Source organism: Ovis canadensis, chromosome 17, assembly GCF_042477335.2.
Source record: "Ovis canadensis isolate MfBH-ARS-UI-01 breed Bighorn chromosome 17, ARS-UI_OviCan_v2, whole genome shotgun sequence".
Lineage (NCBI taxonomy): Eukaryota > Metazoa > Chordata > Mammalia > Artiodactyla > Bovidae > Ovis > Ovis canadensis.
This window is the reverse complement of record NC_091261.1, coordinates 83158723-83169185: the sequence shown is the minus strand read 5'-3', so window position 1 is coordinate 83169185 and position 10463 is coordinate 83158723. Positions and strand designations below refer to the sequence as shown.

The 10463-nt window shown below is 66.5% G+C and overlaps 2 protein-coding genes and 1 non-coding gene across 4 annotated transcripts; 1 reads left to right on the top strand and 2 right to left on the bottom strand.

Annotated features, from left to right (window-relative positions):
• Positions 1 to 776: 776 nt before the first annotated feature.
• Positions 777 to 6130, bottom strand: RANBP1 (RAN binding protein 1). Its single transcript, XM_069558525.1, has 6 exons — positions 5671 to 6130; positions 4581 to 4717; positions 3188 to 3345; positions 1853 to 1981; positions 1489 to 1554; positions 777 to 1190 (listed from the first exon to the last, which is right to left on the bottom strand). Exons 1-6 carry the CDS (start codon positions 5683 to 5685, stop codon positions 1075 to 1077), a joined length of 621 nt encoding a protein of 206 aa, XP_069414626.1. The 5' UTR covers positions 5686 to 6130; the 3' UTR covers positions 777 to 1074.
• On the bottom strand, positions 1329 to 1450 carry LOC138422976 (small nucleolar RNA SNORA77). The gene has a single exon (XR_011250088.1). It is a non-coding gene; the product is annotated as a small nucleolar RNA SNORA77 (small nucleolar RNA).
• Positions 5671 to 10002, top strand: TRMT2A (tRNA methyltransferase 2 homolog A). Of its 2 annotated transcripts, none has more exons than XM_069558524.1 (12): positions 5671 to 6401; positions 6514 to 7049; positions 7247 to 7355; positions 7549 to 7730; positions 7874 to 7988; positions 8077 to 8192; positions 8264 to 8375; positions 8658 to 8780; positions 8914 to 8989; positions 9206 to 9322; positions 9440 to 9536; positions 9630 to 10002. In XM_069558524.1, exons 1-12 carry the CDS (start codon positions 6399 to 6401, stop codon positions 9856 to 9858), a joined length of 1815 nt encoding a protein of 604 aa, XP_069414625.1. In that variant the 5' UTR covers positions 5671 to 6398; the 3' UTR covers positions 9859 to 10002. The 2 variants fall into 2 exon arrangements, with proteins under 2 accessions (XP_069414625.1, XP_069414624.1); XM_069558523.1 differs by having other exon boundaries at positions 6026 to 6396.
• Positions 10003 to 10463: the final 461 nt, after the last annotated feature.

The window sequence follows — 10463 nt, the reverse complement described above, 5'->3', positions numbered from 1 at the left end:
CCTGTGCAGCCGTGTGCCTGAGCCCCTCAGGCTGGGAGACCCCGCCTGGCCCCAGGGCCCCAGGCAGCTGCCAGACAGAAGAGATTGTGTGGGTGTCCTCCCACCACCCCTGGCCACAGCCTCTGCCTGGCGGGGAGCAGCCCCCAGGCCACAGGCAGGCAGGAAGCGGACACCTCCTGGCTCTACCCAGCTGCCTCTGCCTCCGGTGGCCCGAGGTCCTGCGGACACACTGCGGTCCTAGCCCTGCCCCTCAGGGTGTCTGGGTCTGTAGAGGGTGGGTGCAGGGCGTGGGCAGAGGGTCCCAGGGAGCTGTGGCCCAGGGGTCACCTCCCAAGGGCAGCAGGGAGCAGGCCTGACCTGCAGACCAGGGGCCGACATGGACGCAGCAGCCACTTCCCTTCCCCACCTCACCCTCTACAGGCCAAGCACAGGCATTCTCTGGCCAGGTCCTGTCGTGTTCCCCAAACCCCCACCCCCACAGGACTCCCTCGGAGGCAGTGGTCTGCAGAAGACACAGGGCCTCACCGGACTCGCCCCCCAAGGACGCCCCCCCTCCACCCAGACAAGAGGGCCCGGAGCCGCGCAGGACAGTCTTCTCTGAGGACGGTCACAGGGCTGCGCCCGGCTCCAGGTGCGACAGGCAGCTCCGCCAGGGCAGAGGGCCACCCAAAGATGCCTGGTCAAAGCCCGGGGGGCACTGAGGACTCCTGGTGGGCGTCCTCACGCCAAGGCCGGGGCAGAGCAAGGGGGCGGCGCACACACGTCCTGCCTCCATGCAGGTTTCAAACGTGTTGTTTATTTGCTATTTTGATGACTATAAATAAGTGTTTCCACTATGGAAAAGAAAGTTAGCACGGTACATTCTCGTGACCAGGGAATGGATTTTCTGAAGTTGTCTTCATGAGGGCAAAAACTTGGAAAAAAAAAAAACAACCTGGATGTTGGAAGTCAGTTCTTTATATAAAGTCCCTTGTAAAAACAAAACAGAATAAAAACAAACCGAAAAGAAGGCGCAGGGCAAAATTAAAAAAGAAACGGGGGAGACAGGGGCAAGCTGCCCGGGGCGCCTCAGCCTCACTGCTCCTCCTCGGCGGGCGCCGGGGCCACGTCCTGGGGCTGCTCGCCCTCCTGCACCGATAGCGCCTCGAGCTTCTCCGCCACCTTCTCGGCGCTGTCATTCTTGCCAGACCCTGGGGGACACGGGGGCGCGGTCAGAGGGAGGCGCAGCAGCCGGCCGTGCCCCAGCATCTCCAGGTGAGCGTGTGCCCGGGACTCCAGCGGCGGCACAAGAACCTCCCCAAGCCCCGGCGGCCCCACCCCCAGAAAGCACCCGTGTACCGGGGTAGCTGTGCTGCCCTTCACAGGGCAGAGGTCACAGCCCCCGCAAGTTCCTGTGGCAGACGGAAAAAGCACCCGCCGGGGGCTGCGGCTGGGTGCAGAGTGAGTCTGCAGAGCACCCCCACTCCGCCCCGCCCCGCCCCCCGGCACCTTTTTTTTCTTTCTCTTCAATCTCTTTCCGGCACTCTTCAAACTTTGTCTTGAATTTCTGTGCGTCTGCAAAGAGAGAGACGGCGCCCCAAAGAGCCCTGAGCAGCAAGGAGGACGCGGTCCCGGAGGGTCCCACAGACACCCCACTCCCATCTGGGCAGCCCATCCTGCCAGGCACTGCACTGGAGCAGACCCCACAGAGAGAGGCGAGGCCTCCTCGGCACCAGACGGCCAGCGACGGGGTGCTGCTCTCGACAACACCAGCGGAAGGACACCGCGGCCTGGGGGACAGGCGGGGCACAGCCCTGTGAGCGCAGGCCTCCCCGGAGGGCCCCCCGCCCCGTACACATCCGGGCCTGCTTACTCTCGGCATTGAGGAAGCGGATGGCCAGCAGCTCCTGCTTGGGGCACTCATCAGCGAAGTCAGCATGGGTGTTCCAGACCCAGGCACGGTCGCTGCCTGCGTTCGGCTTCAGCTCCATCATCGGCGTGACTGGAGGGAGAAGCCCCATGAGAACCGCACGGCTGCCAGGCCGGCCCCCACCCCAACCCCTAAAGCCCTGACTGGAGCAAAAGCCTGGTTGGGGGTTCGCCAAGCCAGGCCCAGACAAAGGCTTGTGGGTCTGGATCTTACCCAAACCCCTGCAAACTCCCCGTGCCCACTTAAAAGCAGGACTGTCCTGAATCTGGGAAGAAGGCAGCCATTCCCCGACCACGAGGACACCTCAGCAGGGGTCTCCAATGCCACCAGACCCATTCACCACCAGCCGCCCCGGCCCTGGCCCTGTCCGAGCAGACCCAGGGCAGATGTGGGCCGCAGCTGGGCAGGCCCAGCCTTCCTGAACAGGGTGCCCACCACGTGGCGGAGTCCATACCTGGCCACACATCAGGACCCAGCCCACAGCAGGCAGGGCTGTAGCCAAGACGCATAAGCCACAAGTGGGGTGAAGGAGACCCACCACTCTCGGCCTCACACTGCCCAAGCACATCCCAGGGAAAGAGGCCACTGGAAGTGGACACCGAAGGCCCGTGACCAGCTTGTACGCCACGGAGATCGAGCCGCACCCAGGAATCTGCATGGCCACCCATCCCTCCGGCCACGCAGGGACTCAAGGAGGCCAGCTTCCCAAGAAACGAGTGCCCCACGGCCACACTCGTCCCACGTGCCTGACAGAAATCTCCCAGGACCAGTCCCAGGAACACATCACACTCAGCACCGAGACTACTCATCCCAGCCCAGAACCCCGCTGAGCCCACGTGCCTCCTGGGCACTCAAGGCCCCTCTCTTGCCACCACCCACCCACCTGCACACCAGGCCGGAAACCCGGTGACCAGCCAGGCTCTGAGAGAAGCAAGGTCAGGGAAAACCTCTGGGAAACACCTCAAACGGGGCTGGAGAACAAGGACCAGGCCAGAAGCGACAGGGTGGGCTGAGCGGGGCGTGGTGGGAGGACCTCGGAGCGTGGGCACAGGAGCTGGCCCAAGAGAGTCGATGGGACCGTGGTACCGGGAGGCCGGTCCCTGCCCGCCCAGCCACAGCACCCTCCCGGGCCCTCTGGTTCTTGCGGGTCACCTGTGCGCCCCCTCGCCCCGCCCACTGCAGTGATTGGTGCAGAACTGGCGGGTGCCCGCCCCTCGCCCCGCCTACTGCAGTGATTGGTGCAGATCTTGCGGGTCCCCGCCCCTCGCCCCCGCCTACTGTAGTGGTTGGCGCAGATCTTGAGGGTCTTGTCCCTGCGCATGAGCAGGCGAATGGTCCCCTTCTCCTTGTGCTTCAGCAGCTTGACGTCCCCCGTGCCCCTCTCCTTCCACTCCGGAAGGTCGTTCTCTGAAGCAAACCGGAACAGCTTGGCCCGCCTGCGAGGAAAGCCGTGGGGAAAGGCGTTAGGCAGGCGTAGGAGGGACGAGGCCGGGTCTACACCCGAGGCCTCGCCAGACATCCCTGCCTTTTACTCCAGAACTGCAGGTCAGGACATCACCAGAAAAGCGAGGAGGCCCAACAAACCCCAAGTCTTACAGGAAAGCCTGACGTTTCAGAGGGCGCACTGCACTGCCGGCCAAGGCGGCCGTCACGGTGCGGGGGCTCCCTGGCGCCACGGATGCGGGCAAGGGACGAGGAGCCTTTCCTCCGCTGGGAAGACAGGCTGCAGGCCTCCGCTCGGGCCACAGGTTCTGGGCCGAGTCGGCCTTCCCACCCACAGCAGCTCGGCCGTCTGCCTCGCCATCGATCCCAGCTCTGCCGGCCCCTTTCCTGCGGAGACTGCTCTCTGCGCCACACGCAACCACCAAGGGAGCAGTGGGCCCACGAGGAGGCCCCTCCCGCTGGCCCGGCCTCCCTGGGGAGGCTGGGAGGCGCCCAGGACTGGTCTCCAGCCTCCCGGTCTTGGAGGAGTGATCCCTTCTGCTTCCCTCCTCTGACCCACAGCGGAGCACTCAAACTGTACTCTCGTGTTTCCGAGGGAACCTGAAGCGGCGGAGAGTCGGCCCCTCCTTTCCTCGCGCCTCCCAGCGATTCCCACTAACTTGCAGCTGTGTCTCCCGGGCCCCCCTGCCGCGTGGTGCCGGCACTGTCACACGTGCCTGGCCACGCGGCTTCTGCGAGCGCTGCTTCAAGGTGACCTGGCCACCGCAACCTCTTGTTGAAGGCGCCAAGATCACAATGATTTTTTTAAAATATAACTTCGATGACTAACCACCCACCTTTTATCTGTAATTCCAAGCATCATTTTGTACGTTAAAACCAAGTCTGAAATTCAGGAGCTTCCAAGGATGCCAATGTTGAAGAGAAAAAGACAGTGCTGGTAAAGGCCCAATGCCCAACCAGACACGGGGCTGTGGGAGTCTTAGAGCGAGGTGGCAAAGATAGGGGTCTGTGAAGATGTCAATTGTGGGCACAGTGGGACAGGCCTCAGGGCAGTGTGCGTCCCAGGGGCCAGGAAAGAGTGTATTCAAGAGCAGCTTAGTTTCAACATGGGAGGAACCATCACAAAATCCTGTGGTTAAAGGTCAAGCCAAGATCTTAACACCTGTATAAGAAAAACACTTTGGACCTCAAAGTGAACGTGCCTACTTCTGAAAAGATACCAACTTACATTTTAAAAAGTTCCTCTTCATCTTCTTCCAGCGTTTTAATTTCTTGCTCGGGAAGAGAAACTATTGGCTCAAACTGGGGGTCGTGGTTGGACTCATCAGCATTCTCGGTGGAGGTGTCATGGTCCTCGTGGGTGTCCTGCAGTGGTGGGTGGAGACGTGAGTGACCCTTCCAGCTGTGCCAGACTCCGCCAGTGCCCAGAGCGAGGCATTCCCACTAGTGAAGGGCCTATCACCCCCAAAGCCTTTCTCCAACCTGCAGTGAGACACTGGACTCCGATATCCTCTTTCAGATGCAAGACACCATCTCACAGCCTCCCCAAACTCCCCCGCGCCCCGCACTTCATCTGTAAGATGGGAACGCAGATACTGCCACGTGCAGATTAAGGGCGCAACGACGGGGTGGAGGGTGGGAGGGAAGGGCCTCGAGCCGAGCACTCCTCTTACAAAGCCTTTTGAGTTTTTACTGGGTGAGAAAAATCTGTGCTCTTGCTTAAAAGTTGCGGCGGCGTGCTACTATGTATGCAGAATTCAGTTCTGCCAACAACTTTATCTCGGTTGGGGAAATGACGCGTGTAAATCAAGAGGATTCACGCAAATAAATGCCACAGCGTTCGATCCAGCGCAGAGGACTAAATACAGGGCACAAAGAAGCAGGTTTTGGGTTGCCTCAGGGAGCACGTGGCTTGGAGATCCATAGCCCCGGAGGTAAGACGCCAGGACTGAGCTCCCCGGCTCGGCCCAGGAACGCAGGCCTCCGCCGGCCACTCGGCCGGACGGCACCTCCCTCCCCCAGCCCAGGTGGCCACGGGCCGCCCGCCAGGCCGCGCGGGCGCGGAGGCGGGTAGCGGCTCGCGGACCGGCACCGGATGAATGGGGAGCCGAGTGGACCGGCCGCGTCCGCGCGCCGGGGGCCGGCGGCGGCCGGGGGCGGGCGCGAGGCCCGGCCGCCCCAAGGTCACGCGGCGCGGCGCCCGGGCCCGCGGGCCGGCGGGGGTTGGAGACGGCGCGGCCCGCCCACGTGGCCGGCGGCGGCGGCGGCCCCGGCGCCCCTCGGCGCCCGCCACGGCCCGCTCGCCCGGCCCGGCCCACCTTGGCGGCCGCCATGGGCGCGGCGGCGGCTCGGCGGGCTCGGTCGTCGCGGGCTCCGCGGCCTCTCGGCGGCTGCTCGCAGCTCCTTCCTCCGCGTCTGGCGCCGGCGCCTCCCGCCAGCCCGCTCGCTCGCTCGCTCGCTCTCTCTTCCCTCCGCCCCGCGACCCGAACCCCGACCCCTGACCCCGGCGGCGGGAAACGCGCCGCGATTCAAAACCGGCGCAGCTTTATTGGGCTCGTGCGGCGGACACTCGCATTGTCCGGCCCGCCCCGCGCTTCCCGCCAAAACGCCCGCGGCGCATGCCCGGCCAGCCAGGCCGACTGGGAGAGGGACGGGGGTGGGGGCGGGGAGCACGCACTCCCGGCGGCCCTCGCGCGCACTTCCGCCCCGCGGCCGCGCGCGCGCGCCCCTGGAGCTAGAGGACTGGGCTGGGGGAGAGGGGCTCGAACGGCGCGTGGTGATTACGTCACAGGAAGCGGGGACGATAGAGACGCCCCGCTTGCGCTGCGCACGCCGGGCGGCCTGGCGGGAGAGCGGGGGGCCGGGGCAGTAGGTGGGCGCGGGCCCCTGGCGGGCGGGCGGCGCAGCGCGTGGCCGAGGCCCGGCCCCGAGCACCGCGGGTTCGAGTCCCGGCCCCTCCCAGGCCGCAGCTGGACGGTGTGCGCTCCAGGCTCCAGGCGAGGCGACGGACGCTGCAGACGATGGGAGACCAGCTGGACAGCGAAGTATGGTGCGGGGGAGCCGGCGGGTTGGGGGCTGGGGCGGCGATGGGCTGGGGAGGCCGGGGCGGGGCTCCGGGCGCGCGGGCCGTTGCCAGCTCCGCGCCTGCCGTCTGCACGCAGAGCCGGGCGCATGTCGGGGACCCCGCCCAGGACGGTACCGAGGCGCCAGGCCCGCGGCGGGAGGAGGAGCCGGCAGCGGCGGCCGGGCCCGCGGGGCCGGGGCCCTACGGCTACATCCGAGCCGGCCTGTTCACCTCGGAGGTCTTCAAGCTGGAGCTGCAGAACGTGCCGCGCCACGCCAGCTTCAGCGATGTGCGGCGTTTCCTGGGCCGCTTCGGGCTGCAGCCCCACAAGACGAAGCTCTTCGGGCAGCCGCCCTGCGCCTTCGTGACTTTCCGCAGCGCCGCCGAGCGCGACAAGGCTCTGTGCGTGCTGCACGGGGCGGTTTGGAAGGGCCGCCCGCTCAGCGCGCGCCTGGCCAGGCCCAAGGCTGACCCCTTGGCCAGGAAGAGGCGGCAGGAGGACCGTGGGGAGCTCCCCGCTGGTCCGGCCGCTTGCGTCGCCGACGTGGTGACCCCTCTCTGGGCCGTTCCCTACGAGGAGCAGCTGGAGCGGAAGCGGCAGGAGTGTGAGCAAGTGCTGCAGAAGCTGGCCAGGTGAGGGTGGGCGCGGGCATCCCGGGCTGGGCGCTGCGTTCGCTCAGCCCGCTCCCTGCACCTCGCACACAGGCTCTTAGGGGGCTAACCCGGTAAGAGCCGTGTGTTCCTGGCTCGAGACAGCAGGGTCCTGGACGCCCCCAGGGCTGGGGGGTGGGGTGTTTGGAGCCCCACCGCCGCCCTCCCTCTGCCCGCAGGGAGATCGGGAGCACCAACCGCGCCCTGCTGCCCTGGCTGTTGTCACAGAGACACAAGCACAACAAGGCTTGCTGCCCACTGGAGGGCGTCCGGCCCTCCCCCCAGCAGGTTAGGCCTCGGGGTCCCACTTGGTCCTCCTGCTCTCTTAGAGCTGCTTCTGGTTCTCACCAAGCACCCATCGGCATGGTGCCCTTGGCTGCCAGGCCGGTGGGGGAGCCTGGGCCTCGCATCACCTCTGCACTGCCAGTGTTGGGCAGTCAGAGGGAGAGCCGGCGTCTGTCTCCGTTGGCCCTTCCCATAGACCGAGTATCGGAACAAGTGCGAGTTCCTGGTCGGCGTCGGCGTGGACGGGGAGGACAACACAGTGGGCTGCCGGCTCAGCAAGTACAGGAGCGGGACGTGCGCCGTGGCAGCCCCCTTCGACACCGTGCACATCCCTGGGGCCACCAAGCAGGTGGTGAAGGCGTTCCAGGAGTTCATCCGGTGAGGTCGCTGGCAGCCTGGGACGTCCGAGGCCGAGAGCAGAGGATGGGGTCCCGCCCAGGATGGGGGCTCTGGTGAGGGGGCTGGAGGACGCAGACTGGGGGGCAGACGCAGGCGCTCAGGGCCCCCTGTGGCTCCCTCAGGTCCACCCCCTACTCGGCGTACGATCCGGAGACGTACTCCGGCCACTGGAAGCAGCTGACCGTGCGCACCAGCCGCCGCGGCCAAGCCATGGCTATCGCCTACTTCCACCCACAGGTCTCTGGCGGGCAGGGCGCGGGAGGGGCGTCGGGGCCGAGCGAGCGTGGACGCAGTCTCACCAGCCCTTTTCTACCATCTGCTCCAGAACCTGAGCCCAGAGGAGCTGGCGGGGCTGAAGACGTCTCTGGCCCAGTACTTCATGGAGGGGCCGGGCAAGGCCAGTGGGGTGACCTGTCTCTACTTCGTGGAGGAGGGGCAGCGGTCAGTAGTGGGGATAGCTGGGGCGGGGGTCCGCATGAGGGCTGTGACTGAGCGCTCTCTCGCGCCCACAGAAAGACCCCCAGCCAGGAGGGCCTGCCTCTGGAGCACGTGGCCGGGGACCGGTGCATCCGTGAGGACGTGCTGGGGCTGACCTTCCGCATCTCCCCCCACGCCTTCTTCCAGGTGTCTGGAGCCCGGGCTCAGGAGGGCGCTTGGGGTGGCGGCCCAGGGCGGCCGTGGGGCAGAGTGTCTAGGGGGAGCCCGGGGCCGCTGGTGGGGTCCGTGGCGCTTGCTGCCGCGGGGCCCGCAGGGCCGGTGCTCGGGAGGAAGCGGGTTTGCAGCCGCACGGACTGCTGTTGAGCCGGGAGCGGTTGGAGGGGCCCTGGGGCGCCCAGGGAGTCGAAGGCGAGGAGGCAGTTAGGGGCGCAGGGTGGGGGCTGCTCTGACGGCCCAGCCCGCACGCAGGTGAACACCGCTGCGGCCGAGGTGCTCTACACGCTCATCCAGGACTGGGCCCAGCTGGACGCAGGCAGCACGGTGCTCGACGTGTGCTGCGGCACGGGCACCATCGGCCTGGCTCTGGCCCGGGTGAGCCCCCCACCCTGCTCCTGTCGTCCCCCTTCCTATCGGTTGTGAGACCCCCACCCCATACCAGCCCCTCCTTTGCTGCCCCAGGAGGCCCGGGCTGGGCAGTCATCAGTGCCTCCTGTCCCCGCTCCAGAAGGTGAAGAGAGTTGTTGGGGTTGAGCTGTCCCAGGAGGCCGTGGAAGATGCTCGGGTGAACGCCCTGGACAACGGTGAGGGCCCGCGGTGGGGGGTGGCCCTGAGCCGATCATGCCCACGGGGTGTGGGCCCCACTGCAGACCCACGGTGCACCACGCCGCCGGGGACGGCCCCACAGGGAAGGGCTTTCCTGAGGCATCTTGGTCTCGGGGCTCTGGGACACAGGGTGGCCCAGCAGGCCTGTAGGAGGGGTCACAGGCCCCCTGACACAGCTGACCTGCCCCTTGCAGAGCTGAGCAACGTGGAGTTCCACTGTGGTAGGGCTGAGGAGCTGGTGCCCGCCCTGGTGAGCAGACTGGCCTCCCAGCAGCTCGTGGCCATTCTGGACCCACCCCGTGCTGGCCTGCGTGAGTGGCCGCCTCCCCAGGGGCTGCTGGGAGGCAGAAGGCTGCCCAGGGGCTGGCTGGGCCTTTCCCTCAGGGGGGCGCCTTGGGGACCCCCCGTGAGGCTCTGTGTCTCCCCAGACTCCAAGGCGGTCCTGGCCGTGCGCCGGGCAGAAAACGTCCGGAGACTGCTGTACGTCTCCTGCAACCCGCGGGCAGCCATGGGCAACTTCGTGGAGTAAGTGTGGGGTTGGGTGGGCGGCTGGAAGCCAGGTTTACCCCTGCAGGGTGAACTGACGCCCCCACACTGACCGTGCTCCGTCCTGTACAGCCTCTGCAGGGCCCCATCCAACCGCGTCAAGGGTACTCCCTTCCGGCCAGTCAAGGCTGTGGCCGTGGACCTGTTCCCTCAGACCCCGCACTGTGAGATGCTCATTCTGTTTGAGAGGGTGGAGCACCCCAATGGTGCGGGGGCCCTGGAGCCCAAGTCTCCGGTCCAGACCCCACCAGCGGCCCCAGGTGACACCCCACCGGAAGCCAGGGTCTCCCCTGCTTCTTAAGGGCAACAGAAACCAGCCCTTTCTGGAACAACGCCTGGATGGCCACAGGCGGAGCCTGGGGTCCTCAGGCCTGCCCGGGGACAGCCAGAGGCCACGGAGCCCGTCCCTCACACCCAAACAGAATAAACAAGTGTGGAACTGCCAGTGTTTGTGATGTGAACCTGGGGGGCAGGCCCTGGAAGGCACCTCAGAACTGGAAGTGGCTCTCCCAGCGCCCCAGGAGTCCCAACGGAGCCTGCGCTGCTCAGAGGGTCAGGGCCTGGGGGCCCGCCACACTCTGTGGGGCACACAGGGCACAGTGCCAACCCCCTACCCATCTGTCTCTGCCCCAGGGGAGGCCCCTCCTGGTGGAGGGAAGCTGGAGACCCCCGCCCTCTGGGAGGCTGCAGCCTGTGCAGGACCCGCAGCCGCAGGACTAGAAGGCAGGCCGTTCCCTTGGGACAGCTCTGCTTCCTGCCTGTCGAGGCTCACGCCTGTGGCTGTGACCCAGCTGCCCCCACAGGCCCTCCCTGCCCTCTGCCCCTGCAGCAGAGCCGTGCGCACACCCGGGGAGGGGGACAGAGGGAGACTGGACCACGGCGAGGGCCCTGCTTTAAGGGCAAGAA